This window comes from Podarcis muralis, chromosome 11 (assembly GCF_964188315.1).
Source record: "Podarcis muralis chromosome 11, rPodMur119.hap1.1, whole genome shotgun sequence".
Taxonomy (NCBI): domain Eukaryota; kingdom Metazoa; phylum Chordata; class Lepidosauria; order Squamata; family Lacertidae; genus Podarcis; species Podarcis muralis.
Window position 1 is genome coordinate 39077714 of NC_135665.1, and position 22026 is coordinate 39099739.

The window sequence follows — 22026 nt, forward strand, 5'->3', positions numbered from 1 at the left end:
GGTTCTTATAAATTCCTCATACAGCAGAGGAAGGAATTAGAAATGCTTCAGAATAAAGGTTTGTATCCTGGATACATCTACCTAAATGTAGGTCTCATTGACTCCACAGTGCATGCTGTTTTCTCTGAAGACAAACCCTTAGCTCTTTTCAAAGTAACCTGCTAAAATGGGTGTAAGGATCTGGGCACAATTTCAAAGCCCCTTAGAAGCTGAAAACACTTTAGACTGAAACGGCACAGAGTTTAATTATCAGAGCATGCTCTAAGTAAGAATTCCACCCAAACATACTACTGTGATCTCTTAATTGAACAGACTTTTTAATATTGGGGGGGGGGGAGTCAGTGAATTAAAAAGGAGGCTTTGGTGCCACAAATGTAATTGAGAATACTAACAGTTTGCCCTCATGAAAAATAGAAGTTGTAAATCATAATAGTAGCTGTTTCTTATTTTACTCTTATCAGGCCTTGAAGAAGCAGAATAGTTAAATATGATTTACCTGTGACCAATACACAAATAAGACCAAAGAAAGAACAACAAAAAGAATTATATTCAAACCTCTGCTCCCCATGCCCGAAAAGCCTTTTCTAGCCTTAACGTATTCATCACATATGTTCCAAAGTTGTCAATTCCTTCTTCACGGCCTGCTTCCATGATAGCAGAGTATAAAGGTGCAGAATCTTCTCGCCTGTGGTACAACTCCCAACCCAGTTCACCTATTACAAACCAAAGGTAGACATCTTAATCAAGTCTAGAATTAAACTATGGCCGTGCTTATTTAAAGACATAACATGAAAATAAACATTAAATGACCTGTCTCTGCAAGTAAAAGTGGTATTACTTGCAAGCACTGCTGCCTTGTATAGAAACCAGCTGTTTTGCTTATAACAACAATAATCCCTCCCCCTCCCGCCTTACCTGTATAGGAGATTCTAATTGCAGTAACAGGAATACCCGCAATGTTTAGATGTCTGGATTGTAGAAAACTAAATGCTGCATCACTGAGATCCTCTGTTGTCAACTTCTGGAGGACTTTTCGTGCATATGGACCAGCTACACCAAATACTCCAATTTCGTCTGTGACATTTCTGATCTCAACGTTAAACTGTCCTCTAGATGCCTCCTCTTCAATCCATCTGAAAATAAAAGGCAACACTTTATTAAACCAAACATTAAAATGCATAAAAGAACTAGGTTGACAACTATGACTATCAAGTAAACCCAAGTCATGAAGAACGTCTCTCACCCCACTCCCTACTGTCCCATATTCAGATTCCAGATATATATATTTTTAATGCATGAGATACCCAAATGAATAATAATATCATCCGCCAACACAACCAATTTCCACAGCTTTTCTGAGGCTATCACAACATTTATCACTACAAATATTTATAAACTTCTTTTTGAGCTCCATTTAGTTTTTTATCAAGGAGCAGCCATCAGAAATTAGTTGGGACCCTTAGTCATTTCTACCCAAATGAATACCTGCCTTGCTAGTATATGTCCTCTACACTATTTGCAGTGTGCAATCATAGTCTGCTGAAGCCTTTGTTTTACCAGGATAAATAGGCTAAGCACTCTCAGCGAGAGGTCAACAATACTTTTGATTTATACCAGCAACTTCTGGAGAGAAGATTCGTAATCTCAGTATTTTTACGATGTACTCTGAGCTGTTTACAATGTTATCTCTGATTCAGAAGAGCCCAGTATGCATAAAGGCCAGAGCTCAATGGTGAAGCATCTGTTCCAGGCTCAATCTCTGGCATGTCAAGGTAGGGGTGGAAAAGACTCCCTGCCTGAAACAATGCCACTCTGTGTAGACATTAGTGAGCTAGATGGACCAATAGTCTGGCTCAGTCCAAGGCAACTTAATCTGTTCCTATGTGCTCTAGCTCTTGCGACTTTCCTGAACTGCAGCTCCTTCCCTATTTCCATCATCACAAATGGCTTTTTAAACTTCAGTAGTTACAATGTACACTGACCTCAAGTCATGAAGCTCTGACCCAGAACCAGTAATTAACAAAAATTCCCCTGGCTTTAGATGAGAGACTGTGAGCTCCGCATAGACTCTGCCTCTTGGGGTTAACATATGACTTATATTTGTGAAACCTATCTGAATAGTAAAAAAGAAAAGAAATTATAATACAGTACAGCAGACATTATACACTATAAGGAAATTGAGCTCTTCCTAGAATACACAGGCTGCAATCCAACACAGACTTAGGCATGCTTAAGTACCACTGATTTCTACGGGATTCCTGAAGGCCTCAGTTCTGGTTTTGCTGCACACAAGGTGAATGTCAGTTTTTGTTTCTCTTAGTTTCTCATTTTTCTGTTTTTCAGTTAGTCACATTTCCACGTCAGTTTGCAATTTGAAAATTCAGCAGAATTTTAGTGCAAATTTATCCTAATATACACGTTTTTGTAAGCAATTTTCCCTAATATAATGCATTATATATATTATTTTCACTAATACAGTGTATGTATTTGTATGCTCACTTACTCCAGGATATATGTTTAGCTCCAATTCCTGCAATCTTTGCGCAACTAAATTTCGAGGCATGCAGCTTCCACAAGGTGGGCATATGTGAAATGTACAGACTCCAGTCTAACATTATATCTATAGTATGGGTATGAGGTTGATCCAGGTCAGGCCAAGTGCACACAGGAAGGTGGAGGTACGTGTAATCCTACTTCCTTAACCACTCTTAGGCTCAGTACAATTGGGACTTCATATGAGTAGGACTATAAACTTATTGTCAGCATATATTAAAACTAATCCAAGACCTATATTGCTGTTACGTTTCCATTTACCTTTGGGATCACATTTGCAATCAGACGGTCCAAAAATTTAGCAGAATCACTGCCTTTGATGCTAATCTTGCCAAATGGAGTGAGATCAATCACACCCACTTTTTCCATCACCTGTTTATATTCATGGCCCACAGGTTCAAACCAGTTTGTACGTCGAAAACTTGGCCTAGAAAAATAATAAGTGCATTTTTTTTTAATAGTGCCTAGTAATTTTCAACTTAACTGTAAGTAGCCCTCTCCCTTTCCTTTCATCTACTAACCTCTTTGGATGAGTAGGGAAGGGGAATGAAACTGAAAAATCATAGGCATACCTTATTTTGGCAAGTTTATCAATAATTTCCCTAACTGTAACTTTAGGTTAATGCTTAATTTAATTACAAATTCTGCTCAACTCCATTGAGTGGATGTTTTACATTAAAATTTATTAATTATTGCATTCTAGAGACAAAAACTAGGAACTCCACAGATGCAGGTGCTATTACTGTATTGAAGTGCAGAATATAAATGCAATACAAGAGTAAGAATGACATAGAAACTTCGGACATCATTACATGGATAGACACTTAAGGTCACTTGGAGTCCCAACATACCTCCCCAGTAAAACCGTAGGAGACTTTCTGCTGTTTCTGTTTCTTATACAAAAGGGTTAAGCATATGTGGAAGGAAGAACTATTTTAGATTCATAACTTTTTCAGCTGAAATTACCCCCCCCCCAAAAAACCCCAATAGCTTCAGTGAATTAATCTTTAATGTTGTCATTTTTTGTTTTGCATTTCATTATCAGCTGGAGATTATCACAAGTTCTTATAGTATGTTTTGAAGATTAAAGGTGAAATCTAACAAGCGCCATTGAGTAGGATCACGGCACCAAACCACATCCATTACATATACATGGATGCTTATATATCTGCAATATGCCTATACTCATACAAATTTAACAATGGAAGCGTAGTGGGGATTATGCTTTCTGTAAGCCACCAACTGCACATCTAAACCAACCTATGAACCACCTGCAGGGCCAGCCCATGAATGAGGTGAGATGAGGCAGCTGCCTCGGGCAGCACCTGAAAAGAGATGGCATTGAGGAGGAAAGGAACCTCCTGCCCTGCTGCTGTTTTACATGGCGGGGTCACCAAAGCTGCTGTGCAAAGCAGCAGCAGCAGCAGCAGCAGCAGCAGCGGAACAGTGGCTTCTGCTCTTCTTCATACTCTTCCAGGTGCTGTCCCTCTCTAGGTGGCCTCAGTGAATATGCATACTGCTCTCATAGCCTGCACTCTCATAGAGTGCAGTCACAGAAGTGTACAGTTGACAGGGAACCCGAGGGTCATCTAGTCCAACCCCTATCCAATTTGAAACCATACTGAACCCTGCTTAGCTTTGCAAATGCACTAGCAGTTTTATTGCTGCACCACCAGGAGGGGTTTTCATGTCATCCCTAACCATTGGCCATGCACTTGGTGTTGTAAAAACACAAAAATATCCCTCTTTCTTTATTATAACTGCTACCAATTAAACTGCTTCAAAGTTTTTCTACAATCATGTAGTGCATACATTTTATTAAATGAATGAATGATTCCTCTTAATGTGCATTTGACCAACTGAACAGTGATACTATGTTTCAGACTACGGTTCGCAATCCTTTATTTTAACAACCCTGAACATAATATTGCTAATGCTATTAATTTGGCACAAAAGAACAATCGATAAATATTTTTCATTTACTTGTATCCAATCTCATCCCCAGGTTTGTAGAACCAATGAGGCTGCTCCCATCCTGCATGGAATCCCATGGAGCATTCCGACTTAAGGACTTCATAAAGCCCACTAACTCTCGCTGTGGGTCTCCCGGCAAATCTTTCTTCTTTAGGATAGCCAACTGCAAAACAAAAGCAAAAACAAAATCAACATGGTAAAAGATATGACAATGGATCACTTACTGCACATGTACACAGAGTATTTTTAATGTAGCTACAGATAATGCTTTTGTAGAACTTTGCAGGCTGCAAAATACCATAATGATGGAAATAAAATAAGCAAGGTAAGCAGTACAGTGTAAACTGGATGTCAGAGAATGGTCTGAATCAGAGGAGTGAGGAATGCATTCTCAGGCAGAGATGGGGGGATTCAACCCCCCACCCGACCCCACCCGTTTCCGGTGGTTTCAGGAGCAGAGAGAGACACAGACACTAAGTTTTGACAGGAGTTGCCTAGTTACAAGATATTGGAAACAGAAACAGAAGGGAGGGAACAGCCAGCAGAGACGTCATTAGAGAGTGTGGGGGGACCCCCCCTCCCAAAAAAACTAGGAGGTCCGTCCATATTAGAGAACAAAGAATGCAGAGAGGAGGAGGAGGAACTTTCTGTTGGCTCCTAGGATGTTGCTGGGGAGAGAAAGGGGAAGATTGAGAGTAGCCAACTGCTCTCCTTATGGAGAGATGTTGTCACGGTCCGGTTTATGGGTGGTCAAAGTCCTGGTGGAGGACATCGGGACCGGGGGCAAGACGGTGGGATGGGAGCAGGAACAAGAGTCCGGAAGCCGAGGGTCCGAGGGTCAGGAAACCTGGAGTCAAGAAGCCAAGGGTCCAAGGATCAGGAAGCAAGGAGTCAACAAGCCAAATACAGCAAGGCAGGAAGCGTGTTGCTGTGGCAAAGAGCCAAGGGGAAATGCTGACCTTATTTCCCTTCCCAGCTCTTGCCACCAGGTGCTGTGAGTTACCAATTGGCCTCACCTGTGCGGCTGCGCCTTGCCTCTTCAGAACAAACTTAGGAAAGCCCCAGTCCTGCGAAGCCCTACCGGTCACAGGGCCTGGCTCCTGCACACACTCCTGACAGATGTGGATTTTTGCTTGCAACCAGATGACTGAACTAAAATGACTATAAAATATAAACTGCTCATTGATTCTTGTCTGTGAAGTTACCGAAGGGAGGGGAGGACTCTTCACACCTGACACTGTCCCAGCAAACTACAGTGGTACCTTGGTTTAAGAACAGCTTAGTTTATGAACAACTTATACAATGCTGCAAACCCAGAAGTAGGTGTTTTAGTTTGTGAACTTTGCCTTGGAAGCAGAACATGTTCCGCTTCCTGTTGAGTCCCCCACTGCTATGGGAAAGCACGCCTTGGTTTAAGAACGCTTTGGTTTAAGAACAAACTTCCGGAACAGATTAAGTTCATAAACCAAGGTACCACTGTACAAGGCAAAGCCCTGCTATCTAGTAGCGGGGGGAAGGTGAAGAAAACCAGCACAAGAATTCTCTACTCAATTGCTAATTTATTTATTTTTCTATGGGGGAAATTACATCTTACCAATATTGTTAAATCCATAAGATTCTCTTGCTTTTGCTGCTGTGAATTCTGGAGTGGTCCACTTCCCATACCTATTTGGATCTAATTCTATTAGATCAAAAGGAGGCTCCCCATTGAGTATCCAGTCACTGAGATACTTTCCTATGCCACCAGCATGGATGATGCCGTATCTGGGGAAAGAAGAAGAGATAGACAGTTCCCCCACTAGCTTATTTCACATAACATTTCAGTACAACCTTTGAGGACTATAAACTCACCTCTTATTATCTTCTCTATGACCTTTTTTTGGGGGAGGGGTGCTTTCTCATTACTGGAAAGTTAAACTTGTTAAAAATCTGGAGCACTTATGCAGCCTGGAATTTGAGATGGGACAGTGTGCTCATTTGTTAATTATATCATTTGTTTGCTTTGTGTTATTTTATGATTTCAAGCTAAATTATACCTGAGATCTTTTGTAACCTGCCCTGGGCCAGTTCAGTGACAGGGCTGACTACGTATAAGTACAAATAATATATATGTAAGGTGCATGAAACCCGGGCAAAGCCCAGTTAGGCTTTGAACTAAAGATTAAGTGATTACAGCAACAGAACAAACATCTGAGTTCCAGCTACATTTGGCTGGAATTAAATTTGTGTTGTTGCTCTGTTTTCCCTGTAACAGCATGATAACCTTGGCTTTTACGTTATGATGAAATAATATGTTAAGCAAGATCAGACTGCCTAGGAAGAATAACTAATACCACCAGCATTTACCACAAATTTAGATGCCACAACTTAAATTTCTTAGACAAATTTTCTTTGTACCAGGATGCATTTGACGTTCCTTTCTGCAATTCAAAAGCTGTGATACATTCACCCTCTAGTCTTTGGCCATGGACTTGTTAGAAGCTTTTTGAAAGTCCAAGAATGTCAACCAGATTCACCCCTATCTTCATGTTTGCTAACAACTCTCAAAGAATTATAAAATGAGACAAGACGTACATTAGCAGAAGCTATGCTGATTCTTCTTCACCCAAACTTGCACTTATGCTTGATAACAGACTTTAAGCTAACAGGACTAACTTATTGGAGCTCACCCCCACCCACAAATTCCTTTTAACAAAATGGTGTTACAAAGGCCAGTTTTTGGGACAAGGTACATATTTTGCTATAAGATCAGCAATATTAAATTTGAGTTCTTTAAGAACTAATGTAGATACCATCCAGGACTCAGTGAAGACAGACGTATAAGTATAAATTTAACATTTACAAGGTTTCTCCTAACAATAGATCAATTTACTCACCCAAAACCAATAGCCACCCAATAATTTCGAACACCCTGATGTGGCCCCACCATAGGCAAGATATCTGGAGAATATGTTATAGGGCCTGCAACTACATTGATAATGTCTGCTTGCTTTAGGATTGGGACCGTTTCCATAGCAGCCTCAACATGATCCATTATTCGGTCCAAATCAGACTCAAAAAGCTCCTTCCCAAATCCTAGAAAAAAAGGTTTTGAGTCATGCATTTGTTATTTTCAAATTCCAAAAGCTCTTTAGTTACACACTGCGCTGATATCAAAACAAAGCGCTTATTTTTTCAGGGTACACACAAATGTTGCAGGATAGGAGTTGTATGCTGAGAATCCCCATCTGCCCCCTTGAAGAGCACAAAGTGAAAGGCAGGCTTATATAGGAAATCTGAGAACAAGTTAATGATGCCAGAAAGGCTCTTTGTCTTTATGAATATGCATGTGTAACATAAGGTAAAGGTAAAGGGACCCCTGACCATTAGGTCCAGTCGTGGCCGACTCTGGGGTTGCGGTGCTCATCTTGCTTTATTGGCCAAGGGAGCCAACGTACAGCTTCTGGGTCATGTGACCAGCATGACTAAGCTGCTTCTGGTGAACCAGAGCGGCGCACGGAAATGTCGTTTACCTTCCCGACAGAGCGGTACCTATTTATCTACTTGCACTTTGATGTGCTTTCGAACTGCTAGGATGGCAGGAGCATGGACCAAGCAACGGGAGCTCACCCCATCACGGGGATTCGAACCGCTGACCTTCTGATCGGCAAGTCCTAGGCTCTGTGGTTTAACCCACAGCGCCACCTGTATCTTGCAAAAATAACAATACACCTAGCTGTATCTTGCATCTGAAAATGAACTAATTTCTACCTCCCATCACATAAAACAATACAAGAAATATTTGGCATTTATTTAACAAAATTCTTTTTATCTAGTTTACTGATGCAAAGACATGCCTACAAGGAGTTCATCAGACATCCATTCCCCTCCCCCCCCCAGTACACCAAATGCTAATTTCTTCATCTGGGGGACACACAGGTATGTTCATGATCTCCATGCTATTTGCAACAAAAGACCCAGATGCAGACATGCAATTTGCAGCCATGGCCTTCCACACTTCACCAGTGCCACTAAAGTTTCATTCACTGCATTGGTATAAAGTTTTGTCCCTGTATCAGTAACTGTATCTGGCTGCAACCATCAGCGCAATGACAAAAATAGTACCACTGTGATCTACACAAAGGATAGCACTAATTAGCAGAACTGGGCTATTATCCCATGATTGTGATCCATGAGGATCCCCATCACTAAGGAGGTGTGATGGCCCAAGCAATGGGAGGTTGGAAGTTTTGAGCAGCAAAATTACCTGGCGGGACTCCATTTTTTACCCAGGATTCCTGTAATTTCATTTTTTCTGCACTTTCATATGGGCCAAATAAAATCCCATCCCTTTCTTGTCTTAGATAATATGAACCTTCTAGGTCACGAATCACAGGAAATTCCTTTTTAAGGGCTTTTACTTCAGGGATAGTTGCAGTAACAATGTACTGGTGATGAACTGGTATAAGTGGATGGGGCAATCCAATCATTTTCCCTATTTCACGAGCCCAGAAACCTAGAAAACACAAAGGACAGAAAGTGTTAGAACAGAATACTTGGAATCTAAAGGAACAGTCTTGTTGATGAGTGTATTCTCAATCCCCTCTTACATCAGAAGGTAAGGCTTTGAACCACTGCTGATCTCAGCTGTTAAACCTAGGACTCCCTACTCAGCATAGGGAAAGGTTGAAGATAGTTTCTCTCTGTCTGTGTCCTGCAAACCAGTTAACCATTCCTAGCATCTTCCTTGACCTCTGAAACTTTTGCTACTATGGTTCCTCTTCATTACCTCTCTCTCTCTTGTGTAATTCCTTCTCTTCTCTCCCCTCCTTGATTTTCTCTGCTGCTTATAGTACGGAAATGGCTCTCCTGCTCATCCCAGATATCTCACATTTCTAAACCCTGCCCTTCTGCAGTCAACCTGAGCTTAATGCTAGGACGCTTTTTGGGAGGGCAACCAAATTTCATTGCTGCCTCTCCCTGCAACCAAGCTGCAACTTCCTCATATGGGAACAATGTCAAGTTTTTGTGTATGTAACTATTTATGAAACTTGGAAGAGGAGTTTTAATAATATAAGCAGACTATTACTTAAACAAGGAGATGATTCAATAGTGTGGAACTGTTTGGGTTGTTGTCTTTGACAAAGAGACAACTCATTGGAGGACTCCTCCTTATGCCAAAGATCATCCTGTTTTCCAAACAGGAAAAACAAACAGAATGCCTACATTTGGTGGGAATGTTGCTTCAGGATGGCAGAGGTTGCCTGTGAAGAGAAAATTTATTTCTGTGTTGGAGGAGGCAAACAAGGCGTCATCTATGGGCACCACGGCTTTGATAGTTTTCACTTCCCCTACTTTATTCTACTAACCTTTTTTTCTAGTTAAACTCCCACTGTTCCAGCTAACTACTAATAGCACCCAGAGTTTCTATAGACAGTGTTGGACAGTGCTGAGAATAAGATAACACCACAGGCCACCTCTTAGGGGGCTGTCTCTAAAAAAATTTAAGTCCAGCTTTTTGCATTCAACTCCACCCATTTCTATTAATGCTCCTATTTCTCAAGCTTAATCATGAATACAGTGGTGCCTCGCAAGACGAAAAGAATCCATTCCGCGATTCTCTTCGTCTAGCGGTTTTTTCGTCTTGCGAAGCAACCCCATTAGCGGCTTAGCGGATTAGCGCTATTAGCGGTTTAGCAGCTTAGCGGATATTAAAGGCTAAGCGGCTGAGCTGCTAAAAGGCTATTAAAGGCATAGCGGCTTAGAAAGGGGGGGGGGAGCGAAAAAAAAATGGCAAGACTCGCAAGACATTTTCGTCTTCCGAAGCAAGCCCATAGGGAAATTCGTCTTGCGAAGCAACTCAAAAACGGAAAACCCTTTCGTCTAGCGGGTTTTCCGTCTTGCGAGGCATTCGTCTTGCGGGGCACCACTGTACAGTTGTTTGTGGCTGACGTTTGCCTCAGATTTCTGCTGTGATTGAAATAGCAGAATAAATGTCTGCTGCTGATAACAGCCAATTTAGTCTTGGCCACGAATCATAAATACATAGAATTGTAGAGTTGGAAGGGACCATGAGGGCCATCTAGTCCAAACCCTGCAATGCAGGAATCTTTTGCCCAATGTGGGGCTTGAACCTAGAACCCTAAGATTAAGAGTTTCATGAAGTATATGCTGAGCAAAAAGACAAAGTGAAACATGGAGGAGGAATGGAAGAGAACCTGGTAATGAGGCAAAAGACTGTTGGTTAAAACCCTCTGTCCCACTTTATAACTTAACATTAAATAAGGACCCTGCGTAGGTCAAACAAGAAATAAGTTATCAGGTAGTTAATGAGCCACAATTCCTAGAACACTCACAAAACACTGAGGTTGTTCCTTTCCATGCACCAACACCACAGGCAAGAGTGGCAATAAGAAGTGGCTGTGGGATCTAGGCAGGATTTGTGTAAGAGATTTGGGATACACACACACACACACACACACACACACACACACAGTAATTTCTCATTTAACTGAAAATAAGCTCAAATATAAAAACAGCAGACATTATACAGACTAATTTCCAAACAGTGATTTGGAAGCTGGGAGCATAAGCAGGGCTTGTACCCTTATATCTCCTTCTCTGATATGGGGTGCTGGTCTTTCCTAATGTTCTCTACTAATAGTTTGTCATGCTGTACAAATTGCCCCCAAACCATAATTTTAAACCATATTCCAAAGTGGGTTTGCAAACTGTTTGGAGATGAGCACTAACCATGGGTTACTGAGTCAAACATCGTTGCAAATAACAGCATAAAAGCTAGGAAATGGAGGAGGGTATGTAAAAAAGGCAGTGAAGGGGTGAGCAAATGAGGCAACAAGACAGAAGACAATAGAATAATTCAGTGAAATATCCAGACCACGCTTTGGAAAATGTGAAATGTACCGTCTGTATTGAGCAACTGGATGAGAAAGGGGTTGAAAGGTAAGCGGCTGTCTAATGAACCCAGCTATGTTTTGAGTTGGCAATATAAACTTAGCAATATAACAGGAATGAAAGCTCACAGTAAATTATTATTTTCTTTTGGAGAGGAGGGTATGGAAGGAAGGAAGAAGATTGGCTGCTAGAGTATTAGGAACATCATAGCTGTTTACCTACCCTGACCCAGGACATTAATCAATGCCAGCTCTAAATGTTCCCTTTGGTTGAACATTGTAACTTGACAAGTATGCCTTTGGTTTAATAAGTTAAAAAGAAATGAAAGAGCCTGAAGAGATGTCACAACTTCACATCTCAAGAGTAAAACATTGCTAATTACTGAGTATGTAAGAAGATATATGAAATAGCAGTGAGGAAACTGTGGCATGCATGTCAAAGGTCCAAGTCACATGCAGTGCCTGCAAGAATGGGTTCCTGTGCCATTCATTTTACTGTTGTAGGTTATTCCTCAGCACTGAATAAATGGGGTGTACTGATGATATGGAACTGTGAAAAGTGATAGGGTAAATGGTTTGCTTGGAAAAGATTTGAGGTCTAATTTCTGGCATCCCCAGGGAGGGCAGGGAAATAAACCCTGTTTGAAACCCTGGACAGTCTCTGCCTATGACCATCTGCTGTAATGTTGCAGCCTATTACTCAAAACTGACGACACTGAGCTAGCAGGATCACTGATGTGATTCAGAATAAGGCAGCTTCCCATGTTCCAGTGTACTCATCAGAGCCCTTTTTACTCGTGGTATTTATGCTATAATTATAAACATTAATACATTAGAGCCAAATGGTTAATACATAAATAGGAATTTAAACTTTTGTTTTCAAAAGCACCAGATATAAGCAATTTCCAATTACTGGCAAAAACTACCATCAGGAATGACCAGAACAGTAGATTGGGGCCACTGGCATCACTGCTGTTTACCAGGTAGGGGTGAGGCAGAGTAGCAGCAAGGTTGGAGCTCTGTGGGATTGGATTGGCTGGGGTACCTGTGCAGCCCTGACCTTGCAGATGTCCTGACTCACCCCTGATTCATCCAGGTAAGTAGCAGTAATGTGGAGAGGAAAGGGAAGAGGAAGTTTCCACAAATATGTGGAAGTGTGAATGAATGGAAGACCTAAAAAAACCACCTCTGGCATTCTGTGCATAAGGTTACTGTTCCGTTATTATAAATACCAAATAAAATACTCCTTTACTCACACAAAAATAAGTCATTTTCTAAATGACAGCAACTGCATTACATTTAGGAGCCGAATGTACTGCTGTTGGTTTGGCGTGCTAGAATTTGTGGGTGCCTGGATTTAGTAAGTGCTGGGCTCAGCTTTCCATGTCCAGGTCAGCCTGATAATGGTCAAATCTTTAAGCAAACAAATGGGGCAGGGAGATGGGTGATTAATAAAGCAGAGATTCTGTGCCAGCTGGAAAAAGCAGAACATCTCCCTGAGCTCAGAATTAGGTAGAAGGACAAAGGCCAGAAGTAGAATTTCAGGATTGCAGTTTGCACTGGTGTGCTCTGGGGGAAATGGTTTTTCAGTCAGTAAGCTGAATCAATCTAGGCAGCTGCCTAGTGCAAAGTTAAGAGTTACGCGACAGGGAGAGAAGGGTAAGCTGCAGGGCAACAGACAACATATCTGATGCCCGTTTGAACACAAGACTGCACCTATGAGAGAAGCAAGACCCTCTTGGAGTGTAATGCTGTGTCTACCCCTCCATACTAGGCTCAAGTTGTATATATGTGTAAATAAACTATATATCATAAAGACACCATGGTCTCCACTATGTCTCTTTTCCAAAGGAAACAAACCCTGAATAAGCACCTGCACCCCTAGAATCTTGCACTGCTGTGGAGATTGGTGTGGTGTCTAACAGTATCTTAACTCAATAAAAAGGCAAAAGCTATTTCCATTTTAATCTTCTAAGTGTTTCTAATGTGTAAACATAATATAATGCCAAGCAAGTGTTTCCACAATTCATGGAGACATTTTGGACTGGAATTGCCTAACAGTGTGGCCTATTTCCTCAGTTTTCAAAGTCAAAGGCCAATCTACAGGCAGGAGCCCTGTTCTCATATCCTGGTCCTAAACTAATATACATGGAAGGAAGATTCACAGACTTACATAATGGCATTTTTTAAAACCAGAATGCTAATAACATGGAATGTACATTATCCTATCATTAAGCAATGAGGCATGCTATTCTAGGAACTATTAAAATTATATTTTTTTTTGGGGGGGGGTCACTGCTTCATGCCAAATTATCTTCCAGGAGGTCATCAAATAGCTAATGCAAAGCATATATCACTTGCGTTCTGCATGGCATTCATTAGAGCATTTGTGCTCAATCTGTGTTTAGTGTGAGCTACTTCATCTGGCCTAGTTAGGGTATTAAATTTTCCAAAGACATGCAAATATATTTCATTTCTTACCAGCTGTATTCACAACTCTGTTTGCATGAATTATTCCTTGTGGAGTTTCAACTTCCCATGTTCCATCTGCTCTAGATTTTAGGTCAGTTACTTGGACTGGATAATTTATCTGAGCACCATATTTCCTGGCCCCTGCAGCCAAAGCCATGGTGAGTGAGTAAGGGTCAATATGACCATCTCCAGGGTTGTACAAACCAGCTAAAACCTAAGTGGGTCAAACAAAATGAAACTGTGTTAGTATTGTTATGTTTTCTTAACCAACATGTTAGAAATGGAGGATATCTACATATTAGGACTTCTTTGAACAAGGAACTGGAGACTTGTATGTAATTTCTAGGAAAGAAAAATTCAGAATCTGGATGTAAGAAAAAACAAAATAGCTAAGGGTTTCAGCAAAAACCAAAAAGAACAAATATAGCATGGAAATTCAACTTACCTCAATGTTAATCAAAGATATTCATTAAAATCAATGGCTGTATCAACACATAAATAGTGTCTTTTTTACATGAACTGATCAGACTTCCTTCACTCCTACACATTGTAAAAATCATGATCCTTTACTTAGTATTACTTCCAAATCAGAGATTATGATTTGTTTCATTCAAATAAACCACAATTGGTAAGCCAATAACAAATCTTGTATTTGCTTGGAGAGAAACAAACCCCGATACCTAGTCCGGATAAAACGCAATGCCAGAGTTCACTGTTTGTTTCTCAACAGTGTGAATGCAAAGAGTGAAACAGGTTCAGCTCATGTATGGTAAGCCACAGTGTAGGTGGCTTTCCATGACATGGAAATGCAGCCAATGGGTGTTTTGCTACTCAGTTCAGGAGAACAGAATTACAACCAATTTAGGTGTGCGGAACCTTTGGCCTTCCAGATGTCACTCAATTACAATTCCCATAGGCCCCTACCAGTGCTTTTTTCTGGGGGGGGGGGGGGGGACACAGGGTACACATACCCCTAAACATTTTGTGAATCTAAGTTTGGCCTCATCGAGGGGCAGTATTTCAATATGAGTAGGAAAATGAGAGTACCCCCTAAACATTTTTTAAAGAAAAAAAGCACTGGCCCCCTACAATACATTGTTACTGTCACGACGATCAACATAACTACAGTGGTACCTCGGGTTACATACCCTTCAGGTTACAGACTCCACTAACCCAGAAATAGTGCTTCAGGTTAAGAACTTTGCTTCAGGGTGAGAACAGAAATCGTGCTCTGGCGGCGCAGCAGCAGCAGGAGGCCCCATTAGCTAAAGTGGTGCTTCAGGTTAAGAACAGTTTCAGGTTAAGTATGGACCTCCGGAACGATTAAGTACTTAACCCGAGCTACCACTGTACTCAAAGTGTCCTTTGTTCCCTCATCTGAATATCTGGTGGCTGTTTCTGATCAAAACCTTAGGAATTACCAAGGATTTGTAAAACCAAGAGGCCAATATATTTACACATATTAATAAAGGATTCTTCTACCATGTCCAAGTTGCTCTGCTTCATTTTTGCAACACTGATAAAGTTGGTTTTGAATAGATCACAAATATACATTGAACATTACAATACTGTCAGCTGCTGAGCCTTCTGCAATAAATCCTAATAGTCAAGTCTTGCTTCTGTACCCAGCACAGCCTGCAGAATGCCAGTAACATTTCTGCACCTGTAGCTCCTGTCAGAATGACCTCTCACCCAGACTGAAGCTCATTCTGTAAATGACATACTAAGCTGGATATTGGATACATAAAAATGGCGCCCTCTGTAAAATCTGCTGCCTGAGGCAACTTCTTTCAAATGGTTTCATGTTAGGAAAATTTAATAGAGTTGTGTACTATAAAATAATCTTCAAATTTTGAAGAGGGATATTGAATCATAGAGTCATATTTTCTGCATGTAAAATAAATTTCACATCATTTGGAAATAAAATAATTGAATTTGTTTACCTTTTCCATGTTTATTAAAGGGAATAATTCTTGTACTCTCTCTGGCTTGATAAGATACTGCTCTGCTGGGTGCCAACCAGCCCGAGACATCTGGTATTTAAACTCATCCACCCTCGTTGGAGTTGAAGCAATTCTAATACTTCCTGGCTGATGAAACCCAACAGCCTAACAGGAACAGAAAAAAGACTATCAGGTTCCCAATATAGAATACTTACAAGCAGTCCAATAAAGTCCTAAATGATAACCATGGCATAGTGTATCTTCAGAAGAGGCTACAGAATAAATAATGAGTTGCTATAATTAACTTTATAGTTATTTGAAATGTACCAACAGATTAACCACTTTAATTTTTAGTTTTCTTTTCAATTCTGTTTAATTCTGGGCACCACAATTTAAGAAGGATACGCCTGACAGCAAACCCCAACTACTGGATTCTTTTGCCCCATCTTTTTGTGCCTGCTAAACAGCTGTGTCATGCTTATGATATTTTATTCTCTTGTTCATTATGCTGTTTTAAATGTGCATTTTATATTTGACTTCACTTAGCAATGGGGTTTTTTAATGTTTAAGTTTTATGTTAACTTTGTTTGAGTTAAATATGCATTCTGTAGTTGACCTCCTTTGTAATGTTTTATTTTGAAATCTTTAAGATACGGTAATATTTTAGTTTTTCGCTAATTATGTTGCTTTGACTGTATACTCTATATTTGACTTTCTTCAGATTGTTTTATTGATGTTTTAATATGCTGTAAACTGCTTTGAGATTTTTCTTGAAAATATAAAGCAGTATAGAAATGAAATAAATAACAAAATAATAAACAATAATAAACTGGAACATGTGAAGAGGAGGGCGACCAGGATGATCAAAGGTCTGGAAACACAGCCTTATGAGAAATGGTTGGGGGATTAGGGTATGTTTAGTTTGGATTAGAGGAGTCTGAGAGGAGATAGGACAGTCATCTTCAAGTATCTATAGTGATGTCACATAGAAAATGGAACAAGCTTGTTTCTTCCTGCTCCAGAAGGTAGGACCCAAACCAGTGGCTTCAAGTTACAAAAAGGAGATTATGAACATCAGAAAGAACTTTCTTACAGCAAGAACTGTTTGACAGTGGTGGACAAACAGAAGTTTTTAATAAGAGGCTGGATGGCTATCTGACATGTATGATTTAGTTGAGATTTCTGCATTGCAGGAGTTTGGACAAGATGACCCACAGGGCGCCTTCCAACACTACAATTCTATTATTCTAATACAAGTCATACTTTAATGTTCACACATATTTTTTAAACACTCATTAGTATTTTCCAAAGTAGCAAACAATAAAACCAATCATTAAAACAAAACAAGGGAAATTATTTGCCGCTCCACCTTCATGAAGTTGAATAAGAGGGCACTGACAAATTGCCATTATCATAGTATTGTGAGTTTGTGTGGTGGGGAGATGTTAGCCTGTATCCCTGAGTCACTTCTAATTCCTGGGTCTAGCAAAGATTAAATTGTTGGAATAGCCAGGCCAGATTCTTGACCAAGGGTGCAAGGGAGCCTGGGTACCCCTCTGCATGTATGCTCCCAATGACATACCATTTGGACCCTTGCCCTTCTTGGATGATTAAGGCTAGCAAGGTGGTAATGATTCACTGGGCCAGAGATTTTGGGTATAATATACAGTTTGAAGATTGGGTTAAAGTATGGAATGATAATTTGAGATTTACAGCGTGCACCACGTTAAAGGAAAATGTTATGAAAATGGTATATAGATGGTATATCACACCGGTTAAATTAGCAAAAATGTTTAAAACTTGTAATTAGTGTTGGAAATGTAAAGAAAAAGAAGGAACCCTTTTTCATATGTGGTGGGAATGTAAGAAGGTGAAGGGGTTCTGGGAGATGATATATAATGAGTTAAAGAAGATGTTGAAATATACTTTTGTAAAAAGACCAGAAACCTTTCTCCTAGGAATAACAAGAAATGAAATAAATAGAAAGGATTGTAAACTTTTTCAGTATGCAATAACAGCGGCGAGAATATTATTGGCCCAAAAATGGAAACAGGAAGAATTACCGACTCTGGAGGAATGGAGAATGAAGTTAATGGACTACGCAGAACTGGATAAATTAACTGGAAAAATAAGATATCAACGAGATCACAAGTTCATTGAGGACTGGGGAATCTCAAACACTGAGATCCTGCTCTGTTCCAGTAACAAATTTACAGATTATTTGAAGACTGTATGTGATGAACAAACAACGCTAGTGGGTTTTGAAGAAGCTTTGTAAAAGTATAAGGAATATTGCAAGAATGTAAATATGTTAGGAAAGGTATTTTTAAAGGTGATACAAAATTTGCGTAGATAAAATTTTTGACATGAATGATTGTCAGAGAAGCTGAGGGAAGTCCAAAAGATGGAAATATGTTATTTGTGAAATTGTTGGATTGGTGATATTTGTGTAAAACCTAATAAAAAAATTATATATATATATATATATATATATATATATATATATATATATATATATATGTATATATATATATATATATGTTTTGGTGTCCTCGGGTATCTTCCCGTGTAAAAGTTGGGGTGTCTAGGCGACGTTTTGTTCAATCCCTACACAGTAACAAGAAGCCGAAAGCACCAGCCTGAAGATGACGAGTGAGACCTCGTCGAAACGTCGCCTAGACACCCCAACTTTTACACGGGAAGATACCCGAGGACACCAAAACCTGCATTCCTGTACCCGTGAAAATCTACGAAAGCAAACATGTTGTCTACGAAAGCAAACACGCTTGTTCATGTTGTGAGGGTGTTTCTCTATCTCGATGGCTTCCATGATTATTCTCTTGTGGTGATGTTCCATGAAGCCATCGAGATAGAGAAACACCCTCACAACATGAACAAGCGTGACGACACATCCCGCTTGCCAGACATCTGGAAATTAGCCCTCCCCACAAAAACTGACACCAGATCCAGAGGCACACAGAACGCCATCACCAATCAACCACACCAGACCCAAACCCAGACCCTCTCCACAGATAAATTACAGACACCATCCAGTAGCCAAACATGGTGGCACCTCCGGATGCTGCACCCCCCTGCAATCCCTACACAGATCTGGCTGGCACAGGCCACAAAACCACAGCTCGCCCCTATACACGAAGCCAAGCCAGAGCACAACTAAATGTAGTACACCCATCTTCTCAGAAAAACTCTTCACAAAGTTCAAGAGGTCAAGACACAAAGGCTTTAGCAACTAATCCACACCTAATGACCCACCTAAGTGGTACTCAGGATATCACTCAAGAAATCACTCAAGATATCCCTCAAGCAATTAAGGAACAAAAGAAGAAAAGGCACACTAGCCTGGGAACTTCCTCTCTGCCCAGAACATTGGAGGCTATACACCATACCTCCTCTACAGTATTTATAGGAACTCAAACACTGAGATCCTGCTCTGTTCCAGTAACAAGAAGCCGAAAGCACCAGCCTGAAGATGACGAGTGAGACCTCGTCGAAACGTCGCCTAGACACCCCAACTTTTACACGGGAAGATACCCGAGGACACCAAAACCTGCATTCCTGTACCCGTGAAAATCTACGAAAGCAAACATGTTGTCTACGAAAGCAAACACGCTTGTTCATGTTGTGAGGGTGTTTCTCTATCTCGATGGCTTCCATGATTATTCTCTTGTGGTGATGTTCCATGAAGCCATCGAGATAGAGAAACACCCTCACAACATGAACAAGCGTGACGACACATCCCGCTTGCCAGACATCTGGAAATTAGCCCTCCCCACAAAAACTGACACCAGATCCAGAGGCACACAGAACGCCATCACCAATCAACCACACCAGACCCAAACCCAGACCCTCTCCACAGATAAATTACAGACACCATCCAGTAGCCAAACATGGTGGCACCTCCGGATGCTGCACCCCCCTGCAATCCCTACACAGATCTGGCTGGCACAGGCCACAAAACCACAGCTCGCCCCTATACACGAAGCCAAGCCAGAGCACAACTAAATGTAGTACACCCATCTTCTCAGAAAAACTCTTCACAAAGTTCAAGAGGTCAAGACACAAAGGCTTTAGCAACTAATCCACACCTAATGACCCACCTAAGTGGTACTCAGGATATCACTCAAGAAATCACTCAAGATATCCCTCAAGCAATTAAGAAACAAAAGAAGAAAAGGCACACTAGCCTGGGAACTTCCTCTCTGCCCAGAACATTGGAGGCTATACACCATACCTCCTCTACAGTATTTATAGGAACTCAAACACTGAGATCCTGCTCTGTTCCAGTAACAAGAAGCCGAAAGCACCAGCCTGAAGATGACGAGTGAGACCTCGTCGAAACGTCGCCTAGACACCCCAACTTTTACACGGGAAGATACCCGAGGACACCAAAACCTGCATTCCTGTACCCGTGAAAATCTACGAAAGCAAACATGTTGTCTACGAAAGCAAACACGCTTGTTCATGTTGTGAGGGTGTTTCTCTATCTCGATGGCTTCCATGATTATTCTCTTGTGGTGATGTTCCATGAAGCCATCGAGATAGAGAAACACCCTCACAACATGAACAAGCGTGACGACACATCCCGCTTGCCAGACATCTGGAAATTAGCCCTCCCCACAAAAACTGACACCAGATCCAGAGGCACACAGAACGCCATCACCAATCAACCACACCAGACCCAAACCCAGACCCTCTCCACAGATAAATTACAGACACCATCCAGTAGCCAAACATGGTGGCACCTCCGGATGCTGCACCCCCCTGCAATCCCTACACAGATCTGGCTGGCACAGGCCACAAAACCACAGCTCGCCCCTATACACGAAGCCAAGCCAGAGCACAACTAAATGTAGTACACCCATCTTCTCAGAAAAACTCTTCACAAAGTTCAAGAGGTCAAGACACAAAGGCTTTAGCAACTAATCCACACCTAATGACCCACCTAAGTGGTACTCAGGATATCACTCAAGAAATCACTCAAGATATCCCTCAAGCAATTAAGGAACAAAAGAAGAAAAGGCACACTAGCCTGGGAACTTCCTCTCTGCCCAGAACATTGGAGGCTATACACCATACCTCCTCTACAGTATTTATAGGAACTCAAACACTGAGATCCTGCTCTGTTCCAGTAACAAGAAGCCGAAAGCACCAGCCTGAAGATGACGAGTGAGACCTCGTCGAAACGTCGCCTAGACACCCCAACTTTTACACGGGAAGATACCCGAGGACACCAAAACCTGCATTCCTGTACCCGTGAAAATCTACGAAAGCAAACATGTTGTCTACGAAAGCAAACACGCTTGTTCATGTTGTGAGGGTGTTTCTCTATCTCGATGGCTTCCATGATTATTCTCTTGTGGTGATGTTCCATGAAGCCATCGAGATAGAGAAACACCCTCACAACATGAACAAGCGTGACGACACATCCCGCTTGCCAGACATCTGGAAATTAGCCCTCCCCACAAAAACTGACACCAGATCCAGAGGCACACAGAACGCCATCACCAATCAACCACACCAGACCCAAACCCAGACCCTCTCCACAGATAAATTACAGACACCATCCAGTAGCCAAACATGGTGGCACCTCCGGATGCTGCACCCCCCTGCAATCCCTACACAGATCTGGCTGGCACAGGCCACAAAACCACAGCTCGCCCCTATACACGAAGCCAAGCCAGAGCACAACTAAATGTAGTACACCCATCTTCTCAGAAAAACTCTTCACAAAGTTCAAGAGGTCAAGACACAAAGGCTTTAGCAACTAATCCACACCTAATGACCCACCTAAGTGGTACTCAGGATATCACTCAAGAAATCACTCAAGATATCCCTCAAGCAATTAAGGAACAAAAGAAGAAAAGGCACACTAGCCTGGGAACTTCCTCTCTGCCCAGAACATTGGAGGCTATACACCATACCTCCTCTACAGTATTTATAGGAACTCAAACACTGAGATCCTGCTCTGTTCCAGTAACAAGAAGCCGAAAGCACCAGCCTGAAGATGACGAGTGAGACCTCGTCGAAACGTCGCCTAGACACCCCAACTTTTACACGGGAAGATACCCGAGGACACCAAAACTGGACAGACGCCTAGCTACACCTGCCTCTCTCGTCTCCCATGATTTTTCACTTCTACACCTGCATATATATATATATATATATATATA

General features: G+C 41.3%; 1 protein-coding gene across 3 annotated transcripts in view; it reads right to left on the bottom strand.

Moving 5' to 3' along the window:
* DMGDH (dimethylglycine dehydrogenase) overlaps nt 1-22026 on the bottom strand; it is a 249919-nt gene that overhangs the window by 221593 nt on the left and 6300 nt on the right. For all 3 annotated transcript variants that reach the window (XR_013394686.1, XM_028748060.2, XM_028748059.2), the window contains exons 4-13: nt 15836-16000; nt 13902-14106; nt 8774-9022; nt 7404-7602; nt 6122-6291; nt 4537-4690; nt 2815-2980; nt 1983-2113; nt 916-1133; nt 556-713 (exon numbers count right to left, since the gene is read on the bottom strand). Coding sequence is in view for 2 of the 3 variants with exons in the window: in XM_028748060.2 (XP_028603893.2) it covers nt 556-713; nt 916-1133; nt 1983-2113; nt 2815-2980; nt 4537-4690; nt 6122-6291; nt 7404-7602; nt 8774-9022; nt 13902-14106; nt 15836-16000 (1815 nt within the window). In the remaining variant the exon portion in view is untranslated. The remainder of the gene's footprint in view (nt 1-555; nt 714-915; nt 1134-1982; nt 2114-2814; nt 2981-4536; nt 4691-6121; nt 6292-7403; nt 7603-8773; nt 9023-13901; nt 14107-15835; nt 16001-22026) is intronic.